The sequence below is a fragment of the Pseudorasbora parva genome, chromosome 3 (genome assembly GCF_024679245.1).
Source record: "Pseudorasbora parva isolate DD20220531a chromosome 3, ASM2467924v1, whole genome shotgun sequence".
In the NCBI taxonomy this organism is placed as follows: domain Eukaryota; kingdom Metazoa; phylum Chordata; class Actinopteri; order Cypriniformes; family Gobionidae; genus Pseudorasbora; species Pseudorasbora parva.
The window spans coordinates 44,163,107-44,191,057 of NC_090174.1; the positions used below are offsets into that span (position 1 = coordinate 44,163,107).

At 42.2% G+C, this 27,951-nt stretch overlaps 1 protein-coding gene across 4 annotated transcripts in view; it reads left to right on the top strand.

The window, feature by feature from the left end:
- Positions 1-27,951, top strand: part of osbp2b (oxysterol binding protein 2b) — a 96,070-nt gene that overhangs the window by 36,003 nt on the left and 32,116 nt on the right. The window contains exon 1 of one of the 4 annotated variants that reach the window (XM_067439056.1): positions 14,567-14,995. The exons of the other annotated variants lie outside the window; for them this stretch is intronic. Coding sequence (XP_067295157.1) covers positions 14,782-14,995 — 214 coding nt within the window. The 5' untranslated portion in view covers positions 14,567-14,781. Of the gene's footprint in view, positions 1-14,566; positions 14,996-27,951 lie in introns of those variants that run through there. 4 annotated transcript variants of the gene reach the window in all.

Below are 27,951 nucleotides of genomic sequence, written 5' to 3' on the forward strand. Positions count from 1 at the left end.
TCACTGACTGTGGGTATAAAATATATGAAAGTTTAATTTTTATCATTACATTATGGAAAATAATGAACTTGATCACAACATGCAAATTTTTGAGAAGGACCTGTATATATATATATATATATATATATATATATATATATATATATATATATATATATATATATATATATATATATATATATATATATATATATATATATATATTATTATTATTATTATTATTTAGGTAAAATGTACTATATATATATATGTGTATATATATATATATATATATATATATATATATATATATATATATATATATATATATATATATATATATACAAGTACATTTTATTTTTATATATAATATATATAAGTACATTTTACACCACAAAAAATACAAAATAAATGATAAATACTAAACAAAATAAACTGTACACAGAGTACCATTATAAATAAAGTACAAGTATAGAAAAATATAAGTAAAATTAACAAAAGCAGTGAACAACAGTGACAGTATCAATGATAACATACAATCAACCTTAAAATAGGAAAATAAAGATTGTTTAAACAACCTAAAAGATGTAATAGCTCTAATATCAGCAGATAAATTATTCCAGTCTATTGGGGTTTTAAACATAAATTATCTTTTACCATGGTGTGCACGAAGAGTGCCTAACATGGTAATTTGAAGAAAAAGGTACAAAGTATTGTTGAACATAACTGGGATAGTTAAAATAAATACATTTAAATGAGTGTGAGTCGTAATATTTGAGTGTGTCTTCTCACATACAGAGATGACCATTGAAGTGCATCATACATGAGTGAACATAAGTCATGAGTGAAATAAGAGCATCCCAAAACAAATCTGCAAATTCTATTATATGCTGGATTAAGAGACTCAAGATCTGATTTAGCTGCTGTTTGTTAAACCACATCACAAAAATCAAAAAACGGAACAAGTTTCTTACGAACACTATACGAAAAAACGACTTTGAGAATGATATAAAGTACTAATTCCCATGTTGACTTTACGTAAAACATGAATAATGTGTGATTTAATTGACAGTTCAGAATCAAACCATACACCTAGATATTTAATATTTAGTGTATTAGTAAATGTTGAAATTAACATTACCTAAGATTAATAAATGATGTCAAAGTATTGTTCATTCTTAGTTCATGTTAACTAACGTTAACTAATAAAACCTTATTGTAAAGTGTTACCGAATTTACTTATAATTAGCTTTTTTATATTTTAATTGTGCATTTTTATTTTATTTTATTATATTTCTATTTAGCTTTTTTCTTTTTTCAATTGTATATTTTGTAATTGTAGTAATTTCAGCTTAATCTGATTCATTTCAGTTATTTGCCAAGGATAGATTCAGAATGTTAAGTTTTTCATCTAATATTATTTATATTTGAATTTAGTTAACAAAACCAACACTGGTTTGATACAGTTTTGTAGTCCATTTCAGACCCTTTGCAGTTACTAACAATTACTAACAATTAAGTTCTGTCATGAAACTCTTGATGGCGCAGGCTGATAGGTTAACTACCTGTTTGTATAATCACATCATCATCTTTAGGCCACAACAGATTGGCTCCCGCTGTATCAGTTGCCAATGAGCTTGTATGCTCAACTTTCAAATACTTGGGTAGCATTTGCCTTAGAAGTGCTTTCAGAAATCCTCCACCTTCCCCAGCTCCACCTGTATAGACCTGCTACAGGTAATTCATGTGCAGTCTGTTGTACAGCAGTGGCATGTCTTACTTGCTCACGGCAGTGTGTTGTGTATGTAGTCGCAGTAACAAGTCCCGTACTTTCTCTGCAGCAGCAATAACCTACAGTAGTAGCAGCAATAAAAGCAGCAGCAGCAGCAGCGTAGCAGATCTATTTCACCAACACCAAATATATCAACACTGTCATACTCATTACCATGCCAAATGGTTTCACCACACGATGACGTCAGGGTGTGGCATCGTTTGCTGGACCTTAGTGTTAATAAAAGCTTTTCTTTGAATAACAAAGAAGACGTTTTCAGCTCGGAAACTTAGAGGATATTCTCATATTACATGACCTTTTATATATCAAAAGCTCAAGGAAAAGTTGATTTCTCAATTCATCACCCCTTTAAACAACATCATGGGGAGTTTCAGTAGCAGAATAATAATAGATGGCCTCAAAGAAGACATGGAATAAAAGCAGTAAAACCTCAGCTGAATGTGTGTAAGCAGCGTGTTTATTTGTACTTGAGGTGGTTGTAAATAATGTCAGGTCTGATCCGGGCTTTAGTAATTGGACTGGTGTCTCGTAGCTCTTTAAGATAACATGTCATCTGCGTCTGATTATCGTCTCTGGACCGCTGTAACTCATCTTCTTATTTTTAGACTCACAATGTTTTCCAGTCATTTGGTTTAATCATCATAATAATCCAGCACATAAGAGGCGATCGAGTGTTTTTGTGCCATTAGTGCCTTCTAGTGCATTCTGGATCATTTGGCACTGCATGTACCAGCGAGGTCAGTGGCGCTCCACTAACAGTCAGCTGGATCACAGCCAGGGTCTCCTGGGCAAAGGGGTAAGAGGAGAGATGACTCCGTCCCCTTAAGAGGAGTCACTTATATGGCTTGTGTGATCTAAACATGTTTTCTCACCAATGATAGCAGGCGGTCTGTGTATCTCTCTATGAACTTGCTGATTAATTCTTGGTTTATTTCTTCTATTAATTCATTTCATGTATTAATATTGGCTTCTATGACATTTACATTGATGTAAGATTGTATGTGTGTGTATCTGTATAATTCATTGTGTGTATATGTGTGATTCATCATTTGTGTTTATAGACGGGCTGCTGTAATTGCATAGGGGAGTTCGTGGATTAGGTTTGTGATGTTGTATCAGCCTGTAATTGAGGACTGTGTGTGTGTGTGTGTGTGTGTGTGTGTGTGTGTGTGTGTGTGTGTGTGTGTGTGTGTGTGTGTGTGTGTGTGTGTGTGTGTGTGTGTGTGTGTGTGTGTGTGTGTGTGTGTGTGTGTGTGTGTGTGTGTGTGTGTGTGTGTGTGTATCGTTCCTCTCTAAACTGGGGTCAATCAGATTATTTTAAGACTGCATCTGATTGGCTCTCTGACTCACTGACATGTGTCTCTGGCTTAAGTGAAAGAGCATTCACTTAAGGAGGAGCTGAGCTAGTGACTCCTTAGGGGAAAAAATATTAATTAGATTTAACCTATTTAAATATTAAGGTATCTATGTTCATCTGATTCAAAGTATTGAGTACTCAAGTATTCAGGCATGAGCTTTTTAAATAAGCAAGTTTTAAAGATCTGAAAGGGTACATAACACACAGTTTCTGCCAATCTCATGTCAATCTTGAGTACCTATAAGCTATTGCATCCTTCATATCTCCGAAGAGTCTTTAGTTTTATTATATTTATAAAAGACAGATGCACTGTACAGATTCTTTCCAAAAACAGTCAGGCTTGTGCAGGTGTGCAGTGGGTGGAGCTTAATAATCACACACCCACACACACACACACACACACACACACACACACACACACACACACACACACACACACTATATCATGGCATTATCCCTGGATAACTTTCGATTCACTGTACGTTTGTGTTGTTCACATTATATGCACTTACGCACAGATTGCCAACAAAACATAAACATTTGATTTAGTTTCACTCACTGGCTGTGGTTTCGACTCATGACCGGGAACAATAAAACACACTTGCAGAACTCTGTTACTGCTCCGGAAAAACAAACTGCATCCACTGTTTAACGCTGGGCTGTTTGGGAAGCTAAACAAGGTAATCTTTTACCTTACAACCAAAAACACTTCTTTAGTGACGTTGATTTTGTGGTCTAAAAACAAAATGACAGGCCAATACTTGTTGTTGACACTCCTGCTCTCGCTCTGGCTGATGTGTGCACGCGCTCACCTGGGAGAAGTGCCCATACGAAGAATTATGTGCTTGTAAAAAACTCTCCAAAACTTGTTCGAATCCTGAAGGAGTGTATTTGGTACAGAAATACACTGTCATACATCCAGGTTTTTTAATGTTTAGCATGAGAATCCAACTCTTTAAAAGTGTAAATAAGTAAGAATGGCTTAAATAGCATTAGACCCCCCATCCCCACCCCCCTTTAAGAAATATGCAGATAAATACTCGTAAGTAAAAAGTAAAAGCTGGTGACTCCTTGTAGAAAATATTATGTAAATATTACGTTTTTACATATACCTATAAAATATTAAGTATTTGTGCATACACATTTAGATTAGAAGGTCTAAAGAATCATTCAGTAAGGTTTCATCAAATGTTTGACTGTGCATACAAAAAACAGCAGGATGCGATTTAATTTCTCTACTCACAATTCTAATCTTGATTTGAAGAGTAAAGTGCTGTGAAGACTTATCCTGTCTCTAAAGATGGGGCCTATAAACACCCCTTCAGAAGTGTTATTAAACCTGTGATTATGTTCCTGTGATTTTGACTTTCCACTTTTAGACTTTTCAAATCACTGTATAGTTCTGAGAGAAAGTGTGTCTGGCAGATAGTCAGGACACACACCTCCACCCACAGATCTGTGTTTGACAGTGCTTTTTTATGCATTGTACTCTGAACTCTCTTTTGAAATCATATTATTATTGTAGTGGTCATAACATTTATTTATGGAAGCTTGGTTCCGCCAAGAAAAAAGGAAAAAAAAGGAAAATTGCAACTTTTTATCTCACAATTCTGACTTTTAACCTCATGATTGCGAGTTTACATCTCACAAGTTCTTACGTATTTTTCTCCGTATTTCAAGACATAAACTAGCAATTGCGAGTTATGGTGTCAGTATTGCAAGATATAAACTCACAATTCTGAGAAATTTAATTTAATTTAATTATTTTTTATATTTCATTCAGTGGCAGAAACCAGCTTTTCCCCCAGTAATATTTTAGTACTTCGTTCATTCAGCTCATGATCACACAACTCATCACTTATGAGTCTCCTATCATTGATCAGTGTGGTACTATTTGAGAGTTTGTGCTTCAGGATCCTGTCCTGCAGTGGATTCTTCCTTCTGGGTTTTAAATATAGACTCTCCTCTTTTAGCATCTTTCACATCTGTATTTCGACTTGGCGCAGTAAAAAGTCCCGGCTGAATCATCCTCCCTCACATGTCCCCCTTCCCCCTATTGACAGAAATAAGAGAGGGAGGGGGAGATGTGAGGGAGGATTTTTCAGCCGGGACTTTTTACTGCGCCGAGTCGAAGTACTCTCAGAAGTGCTATTCTGCCATACATTATAGTTCTCCTTTTCAATCCGCTTAGAAAAGAGCCACGTTTTATTTTGTGTCACCATACTTGATCGTTCAACTATTAGTGTAACTGTATTTAAATAGGGAAAACGTGGAGGTGTTTTGTCGCTTCTAACTTGATCTCTGTTTGGTACCATAGTGAATGAACTGGGCTTAGTAGGCTAAGCTAAATGCTATCAGATCATCACCGCGCGTAAGAGAGATTAAGTGCACACACTCAGACAAGAGAGGTATGTATCAACTCATCTTAGTTAAGGGAATAACATAGTTTAAAATGAAAAAGCGGTGAAGTATCCCTTTAAAGGGATAGTTCACCCAAAAATTAAAATGTGATGTTTATCTGCTTACCCCCAGTGCATCCAAGATGTAGGTGTCTTTGTTTCTTTAGTAGAACCAGGGCCGGCGCGTGCCTATAGGCGAACTAGGCAGCCGCCTAGGGCGGCGGCTCACCCAGGGCGGCAAGAGAGAGAGAGAGTGTAACTGTGTAAGCGAGAGAGAGAATTTAAAAAAATATGTATTTGTTAGTTTTACATTAGGTAGGTTACAATTATGGCACTTATATCAACAACATTTTTTCCCACTCCATTAGTATAAATTTAAAAATAAAAATTTCCGCCCGGCCGCGCCCCCACCTCACTTAGAGCGGCATCGATTAGTATATGCGTGCAAAATACGCTCGACTGTGCCATCCGTTCCGTGGAAGAGCGCTTTTCGCTGCTTCGAGACCATGGGCGCGTATTTGGGTTTTTATATGACATCACATCTCTCAAAGAAAAGGAGAATAGCCTACAATAGTTCTTCAGGATTGCTTAAGACTGGAAAAGGCCCTGACTCATGGAGACTCACGGGATGTTGATAGGCATAAATAGTTTGAAGAGCTGACTGCTTTGGGTAGACGCCTGGTTGCTGGATCTAAACCACTGGATGCGCTTAAATTCATCTATGAAAAAGGGATGGAATAAATTTTTCTGAGCCCGATCTCACGAAAATGCATAGCCTATAAATAGTTTTCAATCTCGTGGAATGTATACGCCAAAATGAGTTTTGGCATGCATATGGTAGGCTACGTGGTTTTTCGCGTGCATATGATACGCACTTTATGGCGTATTATATGAACCGTATTATTAGGGTTATGGCGTATTATACATACGCATAAAGTGCGTATCATATGCACGCAAAAAAGATTTTACACTCTTAGTATTTATACGCATGACCATGAGATTGTGTTGATTTTTCCCAATGTTTTTATAGCATTGAGAGTGCTTCTCACTCTCCCCGTCACTGTGAGCTCAGTTTCTCAAAGCTTAAACTGATTAAAAATTATCTCCGACGTACAATGACACAAGACAGACTCAATGGACTAGCAATTGGACTACTAATTGCAATTGAGCACGAATTAGCTGAAAAAGTTAAACTCGAGGACGCAATTAAAGCCCTTTGCCGCTGCGAAACCCCGACGAGCACGCTTCTGAAATGTAGGCTATTATGTGAATGTGTGTTTGTGTGTATCAGTCAAGAAAAAAATCGAAACCTCCAATGAGCTAAATATTTGTTTGCATATTGCATATGTTTAGAGATGTTCTGCTGGTGGAAACAACAGGAGACCATAATAGCTAACGCGACTGTCAAGATATGGCTCGCACAGTGTTCAGAGCATAAGTTCAGAGTCCGCGCCAGCAGCAGCAGCGCGCGTTTCTTGTAAGCGTGGCGTTTATGTTGCGTGTCATCCGTGGGGCGTCTGCTGATATTAATGTACAGGGAAGCCCTATACTTCATGTTAAATATAAATATATTGCTGATTGATACAGCAAAGACAACGCCGGCAGTATAGCCGGCCCATACCATATCCATGGTATTGACGGCAAAAGGCTACAGAATATTTCGTTCTGTATTGACTGGTTTAATATTTCAAAATCGATAATTATATTGTTTTTTATTATTACAATTCGGCCTATATCTGCATTTATGTACAGACTTTCAAACATGAAAATGTCATTTTTATTAATGTGTATTCGTGTCAAAATGGCATATACACATCTTTTCCTATTATATTTCGCCTGGAAACGCTTCCAACACGCTCGCGTGTCGCGTGAAAATAGGCAGGCCTATCTTCTATTTGAAGCATGCACGTATTTTCCGCGCGGCTCGGACCGACGTAGGCAGTATGCAAGCTCTAACCGGTTAACATGGGAGCCGAAATAAAAACGGACACGCCACGCAGCCGAGATGCTCACGACACGCTTGCAGTGTGTCCCCGGCGTTATGGCCTTTTCACAACTGGTTCCTTCATTCGTTATTTATAACAGGTATTTATCTGATTGCGAAATGACTAAATTATCGTGCGCTTAGGTCGCGCTCTCTCTTATGTGGTCTTTGAATTTGAAATGAGCTGCTGAATAAAATGCATCTAATCTTATGCTTTCGTTGCTGTAAACTCCGTTAAATGAGCATACCACGGGAATTGAAGATCGGATTTATATTCATTTTGCGTAGGTGTAAGGTAGGCTATAAGACAACCTGCATGTTCTTTTTTTATTTTTATTTGTTTAGCTCCGTTTGCGAGAGCCGCGAGCATAATCAGCCTGCCTCAGCTCGTCAAAATGCCTTTTACTGTGGTGGTAATAGTAGGCGAAATTAACTAACATTGTGATGCTTGAAGTGTTTTATATCTATGGATTTTATTATAGGCAAGACAAGCCAAGAGTTGATTTGAGAGACTAAATCGATTAAATATGCGGTTAACTCACTGTCGGCCGCTGGCTGCTTGGTCGTCACTTTAAAAAAATAAAACTTTAATTTAACAAACAAAAAAATGCTCTAAACATTTTTCTAAATTAACTTAATAAAGAAACGAAACGAAATATATCTACTTTGACATTAAAAACAAAACAGAACTATTTTAATGGCTGCAACAATGTAAAAAAAAACAAAACAAAAAAAACCCCGGCCTCCAGTCGGACTCGGGCCGAGAATTTTGATAAGCCTAGATTTGAGGCCCGTGCAGGGCTCTAGTTTTATTCTGTACACTGTCTATTATAAAACAGAAATGATATGCAGCTGTAGAACTGTGTACTTTTTTCACGTTGCAGAATGAAAAATAAAATCTGAAAACATGCCTGCACGTTTTTATTTTAGTGTCATTTTATAGATAAAGAACATATTAATTTGTATGTACATGCATCTTAAGGATACCTAATTGTGAGTGTGAGGTGGGGGGCGGCACGATCGTGCTCTGCCTAGAGTGGCATTTGAGCTAGCGCCGGCCCTGAGTAGAACACAAATGAAGATTTTAATTATTTTTAATTTAATTTCTAATTTACTTTCTTCTGGTCCGATCATTCAAGGTCAAACTGGTCCGATCATTCATATATATATATATATATATATATATATATATATATATATATATATATATATATATATATATATATATATATATATATATATATATATATATATATATATATTCCTCGTTAGTGCATGCACGAATTGGTCGAATGAGGCATCTACATAATATATACCTATGATCGCACCAGTTTGACCTTATCAGATGGGAACACTAGATGAGATTCGTCTGGATACACAAATTTAAACCTACCTTGCATTTATATAGAGCACTCACAGGCAAATTTACTTTATGTATTTACCCGGCGTCGAAATGAGGCACATGTCAGGAAACACAATTATCGGCTGCATGTCAATATCCATGGATCACTGGATCTAAGTTGTAAGGAACACCATGTCAAGTCCAACCCTTAGTTTAAACTGACAATCCTTCGCTTTACTCACGTTTTTGCAGATTCTGCAGCAGGCTCTTTTGCCACTCAGATCCGGCTGAGGGGGAGTGTTCCTGCAGGAAAGTTACATCAATGCATACCATCTATAGTATCATATAGAACTGACCTACAGCTTCAGTGATTATAAAAGAAGTGCTCTTTACTTGCTTTCTGTGTAATTCAGTCACAGTGAGACTTTGTGTCAGGATCTCTGAGAGAAGACTCCAATGCAGAAAATGTGTTAACGGGTTTATTTACAAAACGGCAGACACGACAAGAGATTAAGGGAGAGGAGGTGATAACAGCCCACACAAACAGGCAGGGAAGAAGCATAGGTAGGTTCAGAGAGCGGGGGCTCTGTCTAGCACAGGATGACGGTCGATTGGAGAGCAGTGATGGAAGGCAAGTTAAACACTGGAGGGAAACATTGAGGACCAAGCAGAATAACAGCTCGAGGATAGACTCTTTGGGCACAAACAGGCACAGCACAGTTCTTGCTGCTTGACAAATACTTTGAGCGACCAGGAAAACTCAGCCGGCAAGACAGGACTAGAATAGACATGACAAAGCAGGCACAAGACACAGACAGGTATAATAAAGAAAACAAGAGATACTACAACTAAAATGGGAAAACTAATTAAGAGAAAACAGATACTGGTAAATAACTAAAGAATCTAGTCAAATAAAAAAAATGAATAAATAGAAAATAAGGGAAAAGGTATACCGGTACTAAAGTAAACTGAGAACTCTAGATAAAGCAAACTAGAAAAGAAAACTAAGGAAAAATAAACAATGGGAAGGATACTTAGGAACAGAAGGCAACACAACTAGTCTGCTCAAACACAGCAGACTATCAGTACAGCTAAGTTCAAGGTAGCACAAAATCTAATGTAGTTTTGCACAGGAAAGCACAACATAACACACAGCGGCACAATCTATAATGAACTGGCAAAACATGAGGTAACGAGAACAAATTATAATGGGAGCTGAGAACACGGGGAACAGGTGACAACACTCAGACTAATGAGGACTTATCAAGGACTAAACAAGAGGGCATGGTAATTGGAAACTAGGCGGAACAAGAGGAGCACATGGCAAACACAAACAAAGACAAAGTCATGTGCTGACACACAACACAAACATAGAGACATAAAACAAAGACAGAACTGTCAGAGAACCCTGACACTTTGTGAATTTTCCTCCTTCATACTTTAGTACAAAGAATTGCCAAACGTTGACCAAAATATTTTTTTTTATGATTTGATATGATATGTTGATTGGTTGATATATCCGCATTTTAATATGCTTCTATTCATAGAGATATTTAGATGAAGTCCGGGGATTTTTAGGTCAGGTAGAGTCTGCGATCTCTGACCCAGTTTGTTTGCTGGATTCCATGGCTGCAATAGGCAGATTTTCCTGCCATCTGGCAACCTATTGTGTCAGAATACTATTGGTAAATTGGCAACATCCGTTATCGCACACAGACCAAAACAAAAACAGACATTCTGCTGTGGAATGCACACTTCAAAGTAAAATAACTGGCTGTAGCATTGTTTTTCAGAGAAGTGAGTATGTGAACTCAGCATGTTTCCTAAAGATCTGCAAACATATCATGATATTTTGATGTTTTAGTACAGTCAAAAACTTGTATACAGCACCTTCAAAGGACAACTCCTGGGAATTTTTAAGTTTATCTTGATCGTTATACCTTTGTGAGTACAAAAATGAGCCGGATTGGTGCTTGCAACAAGGAGCTATTACAGTCAATGCCCAGAGCCTCCACTCAGCTAAAACGGCAGCTTTGGGGACATAAACGTAAAGGGTGTATTTGTGCCTCTTAACAGACACAAAATGCAATTAAAATGTCTGTCCAACATGATGCGTTTAGCCACTTAGCCATTGTTTAAATTCACCTAAATAGTGTTTTAGACGGCTGGCTGTAGTCTTGCGCTGAAGTCCTGTGGGAACTGCGGTTGTAGTCGGAAAAAAGGCAAATAGTCCAGTTGGGAAGAGCATCGTTTGTAAATTTAAAAAATGGCTAAGTGGCTAAACGCATCTCATTGTCATGCAAGGGACCTGTCCTTGTTGGACAGACATTTTAATTGCATTTTATGCCTGTTAAGAGGCACAAATACACCCTTTATGTTTATGCCCCCAAAGCTGCCGTTTTGAATGTGGGCTCTGGGCATTAACTGTAACAGCTCCGTGTTGCAAGGACCAATCCGGTTCAGGTTTTTTTCTATAGGTACTCATAAAGATATAATGATCAAGATAAACTTAAAAATTGCCCAGAGTTTTCCTTTAAATAAAAAGGTTTGTTTTCCGTTTTTTTTGTGTTTGTTTGCCACCAAATGTTAGTATTCCTGCATAAAAAGGGGTTAGTCTTTGAAAAATGAACAAATAATGTTTTTGGGTATCACATTGAAAAAAACATTTAAATTGGATACTATTTAGAGATTTGAGCACTTGAAAGTCCTTAAAAAGTGCTTGCATTTCCCCTTTTAAACGTTTGTACAGACCCTGAAGTAATAATAATGTAAAAACATTCTAATATTTCTGCCACAATACCATGGTTACAGACAGTGTTACTACATAGTTAATATTGGTGATTTGTGGCCTGAAAAGACTTCTATAACTTTGTTCGTTCATGCGCATATACTGCACATATATACTTTTATTAAATATAAATACTTAAAATATGCAACTGTACATAGATTATTTTAATGATTATTTGGTTAAGAATGTTGACAAATAATGAACAAAGAATGTGAATACATTAATATGGTCCATTTCATATGTTATGTAGGCCATAGCTTAAAATGCAACACTTTGAGTTTGGCGGATTTGCTTATTTGGATGGAGACATCTGATGATGAAATCTGAAGATGCGCGTGGCGATTGGAGTCAGGAGATCATGTAATAATTGTGACAGGCCTGTCTCTGGTGTCCCATTTGCCCTTCATTCTTTTCATCTGGTTCACTATTTATTTATGTTGTTAATTACCAGACTGAGTCACTGTCGATGATTGTCTTAAGCACAGGAACTCAGTGGTAGTAAGTGCTGGTCTGGAACGGCTGTGTAGGGGGAAGGTGAAAAAGTGTCCTTGTTTTCAGCATGAAATAAAATACATCGTTTGGTTTTTGAGGGTTTAAAATGGCTGTGAGCAAGCACTGACATTTCCATGTCTGAAGTTTTTTTAAAATTATAATTGATTATAGTTAGGATTGTGTGTGTGTGTGTGTGTGTGTGTGTGTGTGTGTGTGTGTGTGTGTGTGTGTGTGTGTGTGTGTGTGTGTGTGTGTGTGTGTGTGTGTGTGTGTGTGTGTGTGGCATCCATGTTGTGTTGTATTTGTCAGTGTAGATCATTTGAATTGAGCCTTGATACACATTACTAAAGGTGACCTTGTGGTACACTGGAGAAGTAATGGTCTGTAGCACAGTGACAGGTGACTCTTCCGGTGTGTGTGTGTGTGTGTGTGTGTGTGTGTGTGTGTGTGTGTGTGTGTGTGTGTGTGTGTGTGTGTGTGTGTGTGTGTGTGTGTGTGTGTGTGTGTGTGGTTACATCAGTGACCTTGCCCGTCTTTAAATGGTCAGCGCACTGCAGCGGACACAAAGCCCTGCTGAAGCTGAACAGAGTGGCATCCTCTCAGGAGTTTGCAATGAGAATTTGAGGTTTCTAATTATTCAAATTTTTCTACACATTATTAAAGTAATGGATGTGTAAAGCACTTTTCATAATAAATATTGTTCAAAAAGCAGCGTTATTGCATTAAATGTGTTTTATAGAAAGTTAATGCATAAGTTAATACTTTGCTAACAATGTGTTAAATGACACAACAGTGTTGGTGTAAAAGAAACCTAGTAAGAGCTGTACATGTAAACCTCACTCAGCTGTCCTAGGCGCACTAGAGACTGCGGTATTTAGCATGTTAGTGCGCCAGCCTCTCATGCTGGAGACGCTGGTTTGAATCCCGCTCTGAGTGGGTTAAGTAGGACTGGATACATTTGGTGCCGTGGCCCGGATGTGAGCGAGGTTTAGAGTGGTGTGTGTAATGGAGGCAAATTATTAAGAGCTGTGTATGTAAACCACACTGAATAACGTTAGGTCTTTGTTAGCGTGCCCGCCTCCCATTCCGGAGACTGCGGTTCAAATCCCGCTCAAAGCGGGTTGAGTAGGATGGAATTTGAGTAGAAATTTGATTATTATATCCAATAATAATCAAATCAACATTAGCAATGCATTACTAATAGCATCACTTAGATGTTTCTTCAACTATATACTCTTAGAAAAAAGGGTTAATTGGGGTTCTATATAGAACCATAGGGTTCTTTACTTAAAAAGAGTTCTATGTAGAACCGGAAAAGCGGGAATAGTGCGGTGCCCGGTGACTGTCCCGTCCCGTCATGATAAATGGTAAATGGACTGCATTTATGTAGCGCTTTTAACAGACCCTATGGCCATCCAAAGCGCTTTACATTTTTTTTGCCTCACATTCACCCATTCATACACCGACGATGCCAGCCATGTAAGGCACCATCCAGCTCATCGGGAGCAGCTGGGGTTAGGTGTCTTGCTCAAGGACACTTCGACACTTGGTCAGGTGGAACCGGGGATCGAACCACCAACCTTTCGGTTTGTAGACAACCTACATGAGCTACTGCCGCCCAATAAAAGTCCCGGTGCTCGCGAGGTGTGTGTTTGCACAACAATCACTCCAGCGGCCGTGCTCAGCTCTACAACACTCGGTCCTGCTCTGCTTCACACTATAGTAACGTTAATAACCGCATCCATGAACATTATTTCTGCCCCTGTCCTTTTTTCCACCGGCTGTGAGGTGAAGACCACATGTCCCAAGAAGCTGCGCTCAAACTTGGCATCATCAACCTACGCCTTTGTTTTGAATAGGCGCCCTCTAGTGGACGGAAAAGTTGCATAGCGCACCTTTAAGTTTTTCTTTTTTTTAATGATTGACAGTAAATAATAAAACAGTACAATCGAAACATAATTTAGCTAAATAAATAAAACTAAATTTAAACAAAGCCTAGTTTAATGTGACCTTCATATAAAAAAGATGAAGAACTGGACATGTGTTTAGTTTTATATTTAAATTTTATTTACCCGTAGGACATATATGTGCCTGTAGTTGAAGAATCGTCTACTTATTATCATCACTAAATTCAGGATCGTCGTTGCAAGGGGTGTGTGAATGCGAAAGCAAGGACAGAAGGTGTGTTCAGCGGTCTATTCCAGTCAAGACAGCAGTGTACTGCAGACTACAGTATCCCTCCCTCCCTCCCTCCCTCCCCCTTGCTCTGTCCTACTCTACACTGCATTAAGCTGTGCACGAGGAGAGGAATGCCAATATGCTGTGCTGTCGGAGTGTGTGTGTGCGTGTTCTGAAGGTGAAGTGGGATAGCGAGGATGTGAAATCAAGGCCGGTAAGGTCTATAATTGTGCTGGCTCTAGAGAGAAGTGTTTGCTCCTTTGCAGCATGACAGCGAGCGCGTGTGCATGCGTACGCGTCTGTGATGCGGGATGAGAAGACTCAGCAGTGTGGCCGCTTCCCCCTGCACTCACCAGCTGATATAGTAGTCCGGCATACTTCCTGTGCAGCGGTTGGTTGAGTAAGTGTATGCAAGTGTGTGAGGAGCGGAGAGGAGGGAAAGAGGAGCGGCGGGCCTGTAGTGTGGTGGAATGAAGAGCGGAGCATGCTGGGGGCCGGGAACGGTGCGCTCCTTCTGCAGCTCGGGCTGCCTGAGCCGCTTCAGCCATGGTCAGTGCCCTCACTCCGGAGGAAGAGATGACACTTCCTCATCTTTATCGCATGCTCCTGCTCCTCTTGCTCTTGTACGGGCACCGACTCGTTCCTCTTCGTTCTGTCATCTCCTGAAACTCACCTGCCTCAGAGGTAGGATATGACCGCTCAGACTCTAACTGTGTTCTGCTGTAATCAATCTCTGTGTTTCGTTCTCCTGGTCTTCTTGAAAGGAAGTGTGGGTTCAGCACTTCCTTCCCCAGCCTCATTTTCATGTCCAGAGTTCGACTGACATGTCCAAGCACACTGTAATGTTCATGGTGTTCCTGACTTCATGAGGAGCTTTGCTTTCTCTCTCTCTGAGTTATATTTATGCATAGATTTGAATATTGCTTTCAGTATTGTGAATGAGCTTTTCTTTAGTACAAGAGAGCTGTTCAGTCAAGATGTCATTTTGTAGGCCAACCCGGTAAAAAAATGTTTTTATATTAGTCGTTTTTGATTTATGAATAAGGTTTGTGGTTAACACAACTGGAATAGACTTGATATTGCTATTGACATGCTATCATACTCAAATATGAATTTTTAAATTTAAGTTGCTAAAAAGTTGTTACACATACACTGCCATTACTGTATGTGTTTTTGAATGTGTCTGAATGCGATCCGTTTTAAAATATTTTTTTGCGTAAATAGATATTACTGCACAAGATGTACATAGTATGTGATATATTATAGATTAGTGTGACTGGTTTTATGACCCATGAAGTTTCATGACCCTCCAATTGCATCAGTGTGATCGATGAAAGTCAGTCGATGTTTTGGTTAATTCCTGCGCTCTTTATGCAGCAGCTGTGACCTTTAACAGTACTGAACCTGAGATTCACAGGCAGGTTTAGGCTGATATGAGATCAAGTTTGAGCTTGAGGAAATGAAAAGATATCTAAATTAAGATCACAGATTTAGGCAGAAAGCTGTATGATCTTAGTGCTTGAGACAGAATCTGATAAGATGCAGAAAATGGGGGGATAATAATGTCAAGGGATCTTGGTTGGATTTACATGTAAAGCTTCAAACTATTATTCTAAAATTGTTAAAGGGGTGATGAATTGAGGAATCAACTTTTCCTTGAGCTTTTGATATATAAAAGGTCATGGTAAAATAAGAATATCCTGTAAGTTTCAGAGCTGAAAACTTCCTTGTTAGTCAAAGAAAAGCTTTTATAGACACCAGGCTGAGCAAACGGTCCTGTGCTTCATACTGACGTCATTGCACGAAGAAACACCGGCTCTACAGCAGGTGTAATCCAGTAGCCTCGCCCACCGACTCATGGAGGGCTCGTTCTAGCTGGTCAACAACAATAAACATCCCGAGGAAGATTAAGATATTGCGCTATTCCTGGTTGTGGAAGAACACAGTCGCTGCATAAGTTTCCTTCGGATCCTAATATTAGTAAACAAATCTCCGGTCGATGCTGGATTTGGATCCGACAGGAAAGGTGCAACACACCGATGTGAGTAAAACGTGTTTTATATGTAATAGTACTGCATTGTTATAGATCGTTTTGCTTATTTGTACGTGTCTAACAGAGCATACATTTAGCACGCTGGACTCAGACATGTATGGGAGATCATCAGAGCAAACAGTCCTTTAATAAATAAATCCAAGCGGAATCCAAACTCGGAATGGATATCACAAACAATGTGACATAAACAATACAGGGCAACGAACTAAGGAAACCTTTAGGGCTTAAATAGACAGGTGATGATTAACATAAATTAGAAACATGTGCAAAGTCAAAGAATTACCACGGAAACAAACTAACAAAGAAAAAACAGGACTGGAAAAAAAGGAACAGAATACAGAGAAAACGAAACAGAAACAGAACTACACAACCTACTTATTTTTAGTAGGGGTGTTACGACACCCTCATGACACAATTTGATATATATCAATACTGAACAATATTATTGCGATACTCCAAGACATATGGTAAAAAGTCTATAAAAAAAATCCTGTTTATGTATTCACTAAAATCCTAAATTTGATATTAGATAGGGGTGGAAATGTATAGACTTAAACTTGGAGCTGCTAGCCAAATGCCCAGGACAATGTGACAGCAGAATAAAAATATTCATGATTCTGAAGCTGAAAATTATCAGAACCCACAAATATTCCCCCATTATTATACATTATATTCAACATTTTATATATATCTATAAATATCTATTATATATATATATATATATATATATATATATATATATATATATATATATATATATATATATATATATATATATATATATATATATATATATTGTGGCAGGGTGAAGGATCACGCAACAATGGAATTGGTGCAAAGCCCCCAGAGGGTGGATTTATTTGTATGAACTGTGACAAACGTGATGTGTTTAGGTGCAGGTGCGCTGTGGATGTCCTTCTTCCGGGTGCCCTGGTGCTAGCGGTGACGTGGGTGCGGCGAGGTGGCCGGAGCGTCACAGGCTGCAGTCTGGGTGAGAGAGAGAGAGACAGGTTAGCGTAGTGCTGCATGGAGATCGTGCTCCACCTGGTGTCCCAGAGTCAAGGCTTTTAAGCCCGGGCCTGATGGCCTGCAGCTGTGACGATCCGGCCCGTGCTGATCGTGTGCAGGTGTTTTCCATCAATTGCCAGGGCGACGCTGATGAGAGCTCGGGAGACTTGTCACACCCCCCCCCCCCCCCCCCTAAGCGTCGCGCTGGTCCTGTAATGACAGTTAGTGGCATACATTGGGGAACATAGGGGTGGGCGGGGAGTGCGCCCTGACAGACCTGCGTAAGCTGACCACAGCCTGGAGAGTCCGTCGGTGTTGGAGTTGGCCGTCCCGGCCCGATGTTCCACTGTGAAGTGGAAGTCCTGGAGCGCTAGGAACCACCGCGTCACTCTGGCGTTGGTGTCCTTAGCGCGGGCCATCCACTGAAGCGGGGCGTGATCTGTCATCAGAGTGAAGCGGCGTCCCAGCAGGTAGTAGCGGAGCTCCAGGACCGCCCACTTAATGGCCAGGGCTTCCTTCTCCACCGCTGCATACCTGGTTTCAGCTGGGGTCAGCTTACGGCTGATGTAGGTGACGGGGTGCTCCTCACCCTCCTGGACTTGGGAGAGGACCGCTCCGAGGCCCGTGTCGGAGGCGTCCGTCTGCAGCAGGAAGGGGCAGTTGAAGTCGGGCGCCCTCAAGACCGGTTCCGTGGTCAGCGAGGTCTTGATGGCCCGGAAGGTCTTATCCAGCGCGTCATCCCACTTCACCTTCTCCGGCTGCCCCTTCCTGGTCAGGTCTGTCAGGGGAGATGCTAAGGAGGAGAAGTTAGGGATAAAACAGCGATAGTAGCCCGCCAACCCCAAAAAGGCTCGTACCTGGGTCTTGGTCTCCGGGCGGGGCGCTGTCAGGATGGCGTCGACCTTTCTTTGTTGTGGCTGGATCAGCCCTCTACCCACCCGGAACCCCAGGTACTGAGCCTCGGCGAGGGCCAGATGACATTTCCGGGGGTTGGCGGTCAGCCCAGCCCGCCGGAGTTCCAGGAGCACCCTCCGGAGCCGCTCCAGGTGGTCCTGCCAGGTCTCGGAGTGGATGACCACGTCGTCGAGGTAGGCGGCGGCGTAGGCTTGGTGAGGACGCAGGAGGATGTCCATCATCCTCTGGAACGTCGCCGGTGCCCCGTGGAGGCCGAAGGGGAGGGTCCGGTATTGCCAGTGCCCACTTGGAGTAGAGAACGCCGTTTTCTCCTTAGCGGAGTTCGTGAGGGGGACTTGCCAGTATCCTTTGGTGAGGTCGAGTGTCGTGATGTACCGGGCCCTCCCCAGACGTTCCAGTAGCTCGTCGACACGGGGCATCGGGTAGCCATCGAACTCCGAGACCTCGTTGAGCCGGCGGAAGTCGTTACAGAACCGGAGGGTGCCATCCGGCTTCGGTACCATGACGATTGGGCTGGACCAGGCGCTGCGGGATGGTTCGATTACCCCTAACTTGAGCATCTCACAAATTTCATCCTCGATGGCCTGTCTCCGAGCCTCTGGGACCCGATAGGGCCGCTGCCTCACGATGACCCCTGGTGGCGTTCGGATGTCGTGCTGGATGACGTTGGTCTGCCCGGGACGGGTGGAGAACACATCAGAGAACTGACGGACCAGATGGTTCAGCTCAGTCTTCTGGGCGGCCGCCAGGTGGTCCCCGACGTCCACAACCAGGGGATCGACGGAAGCCAACGCGGCGAGCTGTTCTCGGGTCCCCACCCACCTCTTCAGCAGGTTAACGTGATATAGCTGCTCTTCTCGCCGGCGACCCGGCCGGCGCAGCCGATAGTTGACGGGTCCCACTCGTTCCACGACGGTGAACGGACCTTGCCAGGTCGCGAGGAACTTGCACGTGGAGGTGGGGACCAGCACCAGGACTCGATCCCCTGGTTGAAACTCTCGTGGCTGGGCCGCCCGGTCGTACCTTTGTTGTTGGGACTGCTGCGCCTTGGTGAGGTGTTCCCGGACTAATGGCATGACCTTCTCGATCCGCTCACGCATCTCTCTCACGTGTTCAATGGCGGAGCGGAGAGGTGCCGGCTGCTGCTGTTCCCAGGCCTCACGGGCCACGTCCAGAAGACCCCTCGGCTGACGGCCAAAGAGCAACTCGAATGGGGTGAATCCCGTGGACGCTTGAGGCACTTCCCTGATGCCAAACAGGACGTATGGGAGCATCAGGTCCCAGTCTCTCTTATCTTCCGCTGCCACACGCCGGAGCATCTGCTTCAAGGTCTGATTAAACCGCTCTACGAGGCCGTCTGTCTGTGGGTGGTATACCGTGGTGCGGAGTTGCTTTACCTGCAGCAGCCGGCAGAGGTCCGCCATCAGCCGGGACATGAAGGGGGTCCCTTGGTCCGTCAGTATCTCCGCTGGGATGCCGACTCGGGTGCAGAGGAGGAACAGCTCTTGGGCGATGTTTTTGGCCGTGGCCTTCCTCAGGGGAACTGCCTCTGGATACCGGGTGGCGTAGTCGACGATCACCAGGATGTGCTCGTGTCCCCGGGCAGACTTAGGCAACGGCCCCACCAGGTCCATTCCGATTCGCTCGAAAGGTACCCCGATGATGGGAAGCGGAATGAGTGGGCTGGGGGGAGGCGCTCGTGGTGCGGTCCGTTGGCAGGTGGGACAGGCCTGACAGAAACGCTTCACTTCCCCATCCAAGCCTGGCCAGTGGAACCGGTCCCGGATCCGCTGGATGGTGTTGGCGACTCCCAGGTGACCGGCCATTGGATGGCCGTGGGCGAGTTCCATGATCATTTCTGTCTTGGTCTTCGGCCCCACGAGGAGCTCTTTGACCTCCCCCCTCCGCTGGGCGACACAGTACAACAGGCCGTTCCGAACGATGAAATGCGGGAGAGGATGGGGCGCTGGATGATGGTCCTGGCCATCGACTGCCCGGACCTGAGTCCAGCAGTTCCTGAGGCGGTCATCCTCCAGCTGGGCCTTCGCGAAGGAGCCCCCTCCCTGGACCTGTTGGAAGACATCAAAGAAGACATTAGGAGTTTGGGAGGGGGACTCACCATCTCTCCCGCTGTCCGATGCCAACAGAGCGGCCTGGGTCGTCCTCCTTCTCCGACCGCGCCGCTCTCGGGGGCGGCTCCCGGCCTGGCTGGCTGGCTGGACGGAGGTCTGAAGCAGTTCTTCAAAGCCCGGCCAGTCCCGTCCCAGGAGTACGGCCACGGGAAGGTCCTTCACAATTCCCACTTCCAACGGCCAGGTGCCCGGGCTAGCGGAGATCGTCACTCGGCGGGCCGGGACATGACGAGTGTCGCCGTGTACACAGGTGATCGGAAGTTGGGTTTTGGAGTTCTTCTGGGGCGGTAGGATGGCGGCCTGGACGAGACTGACCGAGCTCCCCGAGTCGAGAAGGGCCAGAACTGGCCGCCCATTGAGTTTCACCTCCGATCGCGGGGCTCCGCGGGGCGGCTCCTGATGGACGACACAGCCAGCCAACCATGCACGTACCGGGGGGGCCGGTTCCTCCGTGGGCATCGGCTCGTCGATGGGGCCGGGAGCCGCAGGCCTGTGTACTGCGCGCTGGGTACCTTCCGGCGCGCGTCGCTCCTGGACCACCCTCCGGGGGAAAGACGGCGCTCGCTCCCCAGGGTCGCGGTGCATCGCCGCCTCCGCCAACTCGATGGCTTCGACGAGCTCGCTGATGGAGGTTGGATTCGTCATTCCCACCGCCCTCCTCGTGGGCGGCGGGAGAGCCCGGAGCAGACGGTCGATCGTGACCCGCTCCGCTACCTGACCCGCGGTGGATGTTCCTTCGAGCAGCCAGTGTCGGGACAGTCTGGAGAGTTCAGCGGCCTGGGCGCGGGCTGGGCGACGAGGCTTGTACTCCCAGTCGTGAAATAAGTGAGCTGCTGAAATGGACGACAGCCCGAGGCGTCCGAGGATTTCTTTCTTTAATGCATCATAATTGTCAGCCCTTTCAGTGGGCAATGAAAAGTAGGCTTGTTGTGCCTCACCGGTCAGCAGGGGTCCCAGCAGCCGCGCCCATTCGCTCCGGTCCCAGTTCTCCCGAACCGCCGTGGTCTCAAATAGCTGCAGGAACAGCTCGATGTCGTCATGGCCGGTTAACTTCGGCAGTATCTGGGTGGCGCGGACGCGCGGATCAGGCAGCGGAACGTGCTGGGCAGGGGAAAGGCGGAGAGCGGCGACTTCCTCTTCAACTTTTTGCTGGCGTGCCGCTAGATGTTCGGTGATTTGCTGCTGTCGCAGACTCACTTCGGTAAGGCATTTTAGCAGGTCTTCCATGATGGGGGAGGAGCGCCGCCTTTTTCTCCGATCCGGTTGACTGCGTGGGTGAGAAAAAAAACAATGTCAGGGTTGAGGGGGTGGTTGGTGATCCTTCACGCTCTTGCCCGCATTCTCCACCAGTGTGGCAGGGTGAAGGATCACGCAACAATGGAATTGGTGCAAAGCCCCCAGAGGGTGGATTTATTTGTATGAACTGTGACAAACGTGATGTGTTTAGGTGCAGGTGCGCTGTGGATGTCCTTCTTCCGGGTGCCCTGGTGCTAGCGGTGACGTGGGTGCGGCGAGGTGGCCGGAGCGTCACAGGCTGCAGTCTGGGTGAGAGAGAGAGAGACAGGTTAGCGTAGTGCTGCATGGAGATCGTGCTCCACCTGGTGTCCCAGAGTCAAGGCTTTTAAGCCCGGGCCTGATGGCCTGCAGCTGTGACGATCCGGCCCGTGCTGATCGTGTGCAGGTGTTTTCCATCAATTGCCAGGGCGACGCTGATGAGAGCTCGGGAGACTTGTCACAATATATATATATATATATATATATATATACAGAGAGAGAGAGAGAGAGAGAGAGAGAGAGAGAGAGAGAGAGAGTAGTTTAATGTAGTACTGACACTAAAAGTTGAGATTTTTTTCACCCCTAATTTTTAATATTATTGGTTTAAACAAAGAAAGCAGCACTGTGTTTCCCCACGATTTTAATTAGTCACCTAATTAGTGACCTGCGTGAGTAATTCAGCATTTGCGGCTATTTTGCAGTGAATTTAATTGATCATACGTAACAAAGTTCAAATTCAGGGAAATATCCAGATGTTTAACTTTAATCACAAATTAAACATAAAAACTGCAGGGAGTGGGAGCAGCTGACTGCAGCATATAAGCGTAATAAAAACAGCAACTTAAAATGTACCAGGGTTTGGCCCCGTCCTGCTTTATACCACTGTAACGTTAATAAAACTTAAATGCATTAGCTCATCCCTGAACATGAGTCCTGTCGGACTGCTTTCCATCAGCTGTGGAGGTGAAAACGACAACTCCCACACTTCCATGCTCATTAATTAGGATCATTAAGCTACGCCTTTGTTATTGTTTTGAATACGCAACCTTTAGCTATGAAACTTACATAGTGTGCCTTTAACTGAATATAGGAATTGAATCTAAATAACATGTACTATATGATATATGTATACTACTGCCACATGGACTACATTACTTTGATGCACTTATCTCTGGCTGATAACAGAATACTTCCTAAATTGTAACACCAAGACAAGCATTTTCTGTAAAGCTGCTTTGAAACTGATTGTGAAAATGGGCTATACAAATAAACTTCAGTTGAATTGAAAGTGATTTCAAATAAGTGAATCTGGTTATGGGCACAGAGTAATACCTGCAAATGACTTATAAGAATGAAAAATTGCGCACTTTGGCTTTTAAAGAGATTCTTTCTTTTATTCTCTCTCTGTGTTTGGTTATTTATGGAGGAGTCTTTCAGTTATAGCATCATTTATGCGACAACTGAAAGAGTTACTGTGTTTTTCATTGTAAGTCTTGTGGGTGAGAGTGACATTGAAATAAAGGATATCTATTTCCTCCACACATACAGTGGCCTAACATGAGACTGAGACTGGCGGCGATGCCCTGTTTTAATAGGATGACCCACAAGCTCCCTGTCCATCTGTGACTAATGTACTGATGTGTACAAAACGAGCATGCAGATCATAATCTCTGACTGCACAGTTCTGTGAATGTTTGGTCTGCTCCTCACTGACAGCCTTTACTCTAATTTTGAACTGAACATGAATCCCTTTTCTCCTGTATGCCCTCCACGCAAAAAAATCAATAATGCAGTTATAGCAGCCAGTTTATTTAGTCAATAACCTTTGTTTGTTTTTAGAAAACACCACTTATCAGCTTTTATTTTGAGCTATAAATACATACTCATTTCTCTGTCTGTTGTAAGATATGGATAATTATGGTGGCATACAGTATATGTTGAGACAGTTTTACATTATGTTGAAATTAATAAATGCATTAAGTAACATAACCTTTTTTAGATGCACACTATTGTTCATTTTTTTTTTAGCTTGAATCTAAAATTATCAAATCTTTTGCACTTACTATTGGCTCCAAGTAAACTTTATATCGACCTTTGTTATACAAAACAGCCTCTAGCCAGTAGCCTCATTAAAAGACTAATAATAAATACTTAAACAGAAACACCTTATCTTTGGGGATTTAAGACAAGTTTGAAGTAATTCTAAGTTTATTTACAATGATTTTTAAGAGCATTCTTTTTATGAATTGGAATGCAGTGTTGTCTCTCGAATAATGTTAAGAAAAAAATATGTACTTATTTGTTAATGTTTTAGGGAAAACAAAATATTCTAAATAATGTTTTGTGAATCTGGGCCATACAGCTTGTACAGTTCCATCAGAAACATAATGTTATGTCTTTGTCATTGTTGTGCCGTTAAACCGTTAATTGTCAGGATATTTGTGACCATTAAAACTTTAAAGGGGGGGTGAAACACTCAGTTTCAGTCAGTGTCATGTCAATCTTGAGTACCTATAGAGTAGCATTGCATCCTGCATATCTCCGAAAAGTCTTTATTTTTTTTATAATTATATAAGAAAGATGCGCTGTTCCGAGTCTTTCCGAAAAAAGCCGAGCGGGTGGGGGCGTGTCGTGTGAGCGGAGCTAAATAATGACGTGTGCTCGCTGCTGCTATTGTGTTGAGTCGAGTGCGTCGTAAAGCTGTGTCATCCCTAACAGCGGGAAAAAAACTTTATTCAAAATAAAAATATGGCTTTTAATCAGATACAGCCATACATCTATGATCCGGAATCAGACCCAGAGGCTGAAGTTGAACAGGAGCAGCAGCAAAAACGACTAGAGCAGGACGTCTCTATGTGGTACAAGTTATACACTAACTATATAATATGTTTAGCGGCTTGTGTTATTTACATATTTATACTTGAATTATATCGTTGTATTTTTGTCTTTGAAGGTGTACATGTGGGAAGTGCAGTTGTGCACGTGTGTTTGTGTGTTTACGCGTGGTTTGTGTAGACAGTAAGCGGACTGGTTTTGCACGGCAGGTTAAGTGTTATTTTGTTTGTATGTTTACATAGAAAGACACGGAATAGTAGCGCATTTGAATGAAGAAGCGTGCTTATTTAGTTCAACATATTTCCCCACTCTTGTGTATTGTTGTTTGGAGTGCTTTTACAATACACAAACATAAAGTTACACATAGTGGCCAGCTAAACAAATGTACACGCACTACACATCGCATGCTCCATTGATCAATTAACTATACGTGATCATTTTGGGCTACTTGATGAGCATAGGCAAAAACACAGACATTTGAAGCAGTCTAACTCACCGCCCGCGGTACTAACGTTGGGACTGCTCCATCCTTCAGCATTAGGCGATCTGAAAATCCGGCGTCGAGCTGGGCCTTGTTTATGAAACAGTCGGCACCGAAATGCAGCGAACAGACATAAACATTCGCGCAACTCAGTTGCTGATCCGGAAAAGCAAATTACATCCACTGTTGCCTTAACGCTGGGTTTTTGGGGAATCTGTGCAGGACTGTCTTGGTCTGGCAACCAAAAACGCACTTTTTTGGTGACATTGTTATGTGCGCAGCAGCCTACGAGCCAGCGCTTTGATGGGCGTAGCCTGTTACTTTCGCTCTCTCCCTCTCTCTCTCTCACGCGCTTCCGGTAGAATTGTCCGTAAGGCCCATACAAGGAAATTCCGCCCCCATTAACGTCAAAGGGACGCATGATCTCAAAAAACTTGCCGAAGCTTATGACTAACCGGAAGTAGTATTTTTGACAAAGAAATACTCCCATCAAACGTCCACCTTAACTTTTGAAACTTTGTCTATGTTTAGTATGGGATTCCAAGTCTTTAACAGTGTAAAAAGATCAGTATGCATGAAACAGCATTTCACCCCCCCTTTAATACTCAGCTCAGACATCTTTCAGTCAATAGTAGTAATATATAAAGAGAGAATGACTGTGATTGAGTAAATTGTCTTGTCATAATACAACTGTTTGTTCTCATTGTGAAACAGTTTCCAGCAGTGAGTAATGGTGATCCACAGCAGTTCCTATGTAAATTATTACATTGATTATTCCATGGGAGTCGATACCAAGCTTTGTGATCAATAAATCAGCTTTACTGTCGCTCATTCTAATTGGCATATCACGGACCTGAGAGCTTTTACAGAAAGAAGCAGCGACACTTTTAAAAGGATTTTTACCACCTTCTCACCTTTGAGTGACAAACAGTATAACCGTTGCTTCACTTTGTCTTTTGCAGAAATCTCTCTACACTGTAAAAAATAAAATAAAAAATAAAAAATAAAATAGTAATAGCCTGAAATTGTTAAGTACAATCGACTTGGATGTTTAAATTATTTCAACTTAGATGATGTTAAACTGAATTTAAAAAATAAGTTGCATTTTGTATATCTTATAAAAAAAGTTGAACATTTCTTAACTTATTTTGATGAGTTAAAACAATGTAAAAACACATGTTGTCATAACTTATTTAACATATAATTTTTTACAGTCTAGCTCCATATGTGCTCCTGCTCTCAGATGTACATTGAGGATCTACTGTACCTCCTAACAGAGCTCGGTGTGACAGCTTTTATATATGCATCTTTTTTTTTAAAGTACAGTACTACTAAGCATATTAGTTGAGGCCTGGCCCTTTGATTGAACAGGACCTGATCTGTAAATAATATTTGATGACTAAAAGTAGAAATTACAGTAATTAACGGTTTGCTGATTTGTCAATCATGATATAGACTTTCTCGGAGTGTACTCTCTCTCATTATCATTAATGGATCTGATGTCTCTTGAGGGAGGTTGAGTCTTTCAATTGAGCCTAATAACTATTTTAAGTTATTAGGGTGAAAATTATTAATTATGGTGGCATACAGTATGATGACTGATGAGACTGTTTTAAAACTGTATGTTTAACTAAACAGAGATTAACACACACACACACACATGTTTGTTTTTGTGAATTGTGGGGACATTCCATAGGCGTAATGTGTTTTATACTGTACAAACCGTATTGTCTATCCCCTTACACTGCCCCTGCCCCTAAACCTACCCATCACAGGAAACATTCTGCATTTTTACTTTTTCAAAAAAACTCCTCCTGTATGATTTATAAGCATTTTGAAAAGTGGGGACATGGGGTAATGTCCTGATATGTCACCATTTTCTGTAATACCTGTGTCATACACATGTTATTATACACATTTTTGTCCTGATATGTCACAAAAACAAGCACACACACACACACACACACACACACACACACACACACACACACACACACACACACACACACACACACACACACACACACACACACACGTTAGGTTTTTGTGAATTATGGGGACTTTAGGCGTAATGGATTTTACACTGTACAAACTGTACATTCTATCCCGCTAATGCCCTAAACCTACACATCACAAGAAACATTCTGCATTTTTAAATTTTCAATAAAAACATCATATATAAATCCATTTACATTGTGGGGACCACTGACTGGTCCGTCAGGTTTATATTACATTGTGGGGACATTTGTAATATAAACAAGTACACACACACACACACACACACACACACACACACACACACACACACACACACACACACACACACACACACACACACACACACACACACACACACACACACACACATATTGTCCCTTTTGTAGTGCCTGTATCTAAAATCTGAGTAAACTTAAAGCACCCGTTGTTATACACAACAACCACTGGTCAGTGGCCTAATTAAAAGACTTGTCTTGAAAACATTTGTACTTACTGTCAGTCATGATATGGCAAAGACTGTCTAGTGTAGCGCTCTCTTATTATAATGAATGAATCTGATGCCACTTGAGGTGTTGAGTCTTGCTAGCAGAACAGCAAGAGGCCAGCACCAGTTTTTCTCAGTGCATTAACATTTATGCATTTAGCAGGCACTTTTGCAGATTATGCAGCACTCCAATAAGCAGAAGGCAGAGTTAAATAGCTGCTCTATCAAACATACAAACTTATGTAAATCACCCCATAACAACTCAAATAACATAGAACTCTTTGTCTCTTTGTTTGGCATGTCGCCATTGATTCTGACAAACTCTTCAGATGCATCCATGATTGAAAGTATTCTAGTACGAAAACTTTTCTATTTCTTAACACAAGGAACTCCAGTGGGTGGTGTAGACAGTGCAGTCCATCACTGGCCGTGAGCCCCTAGCATCCATGACATATATTC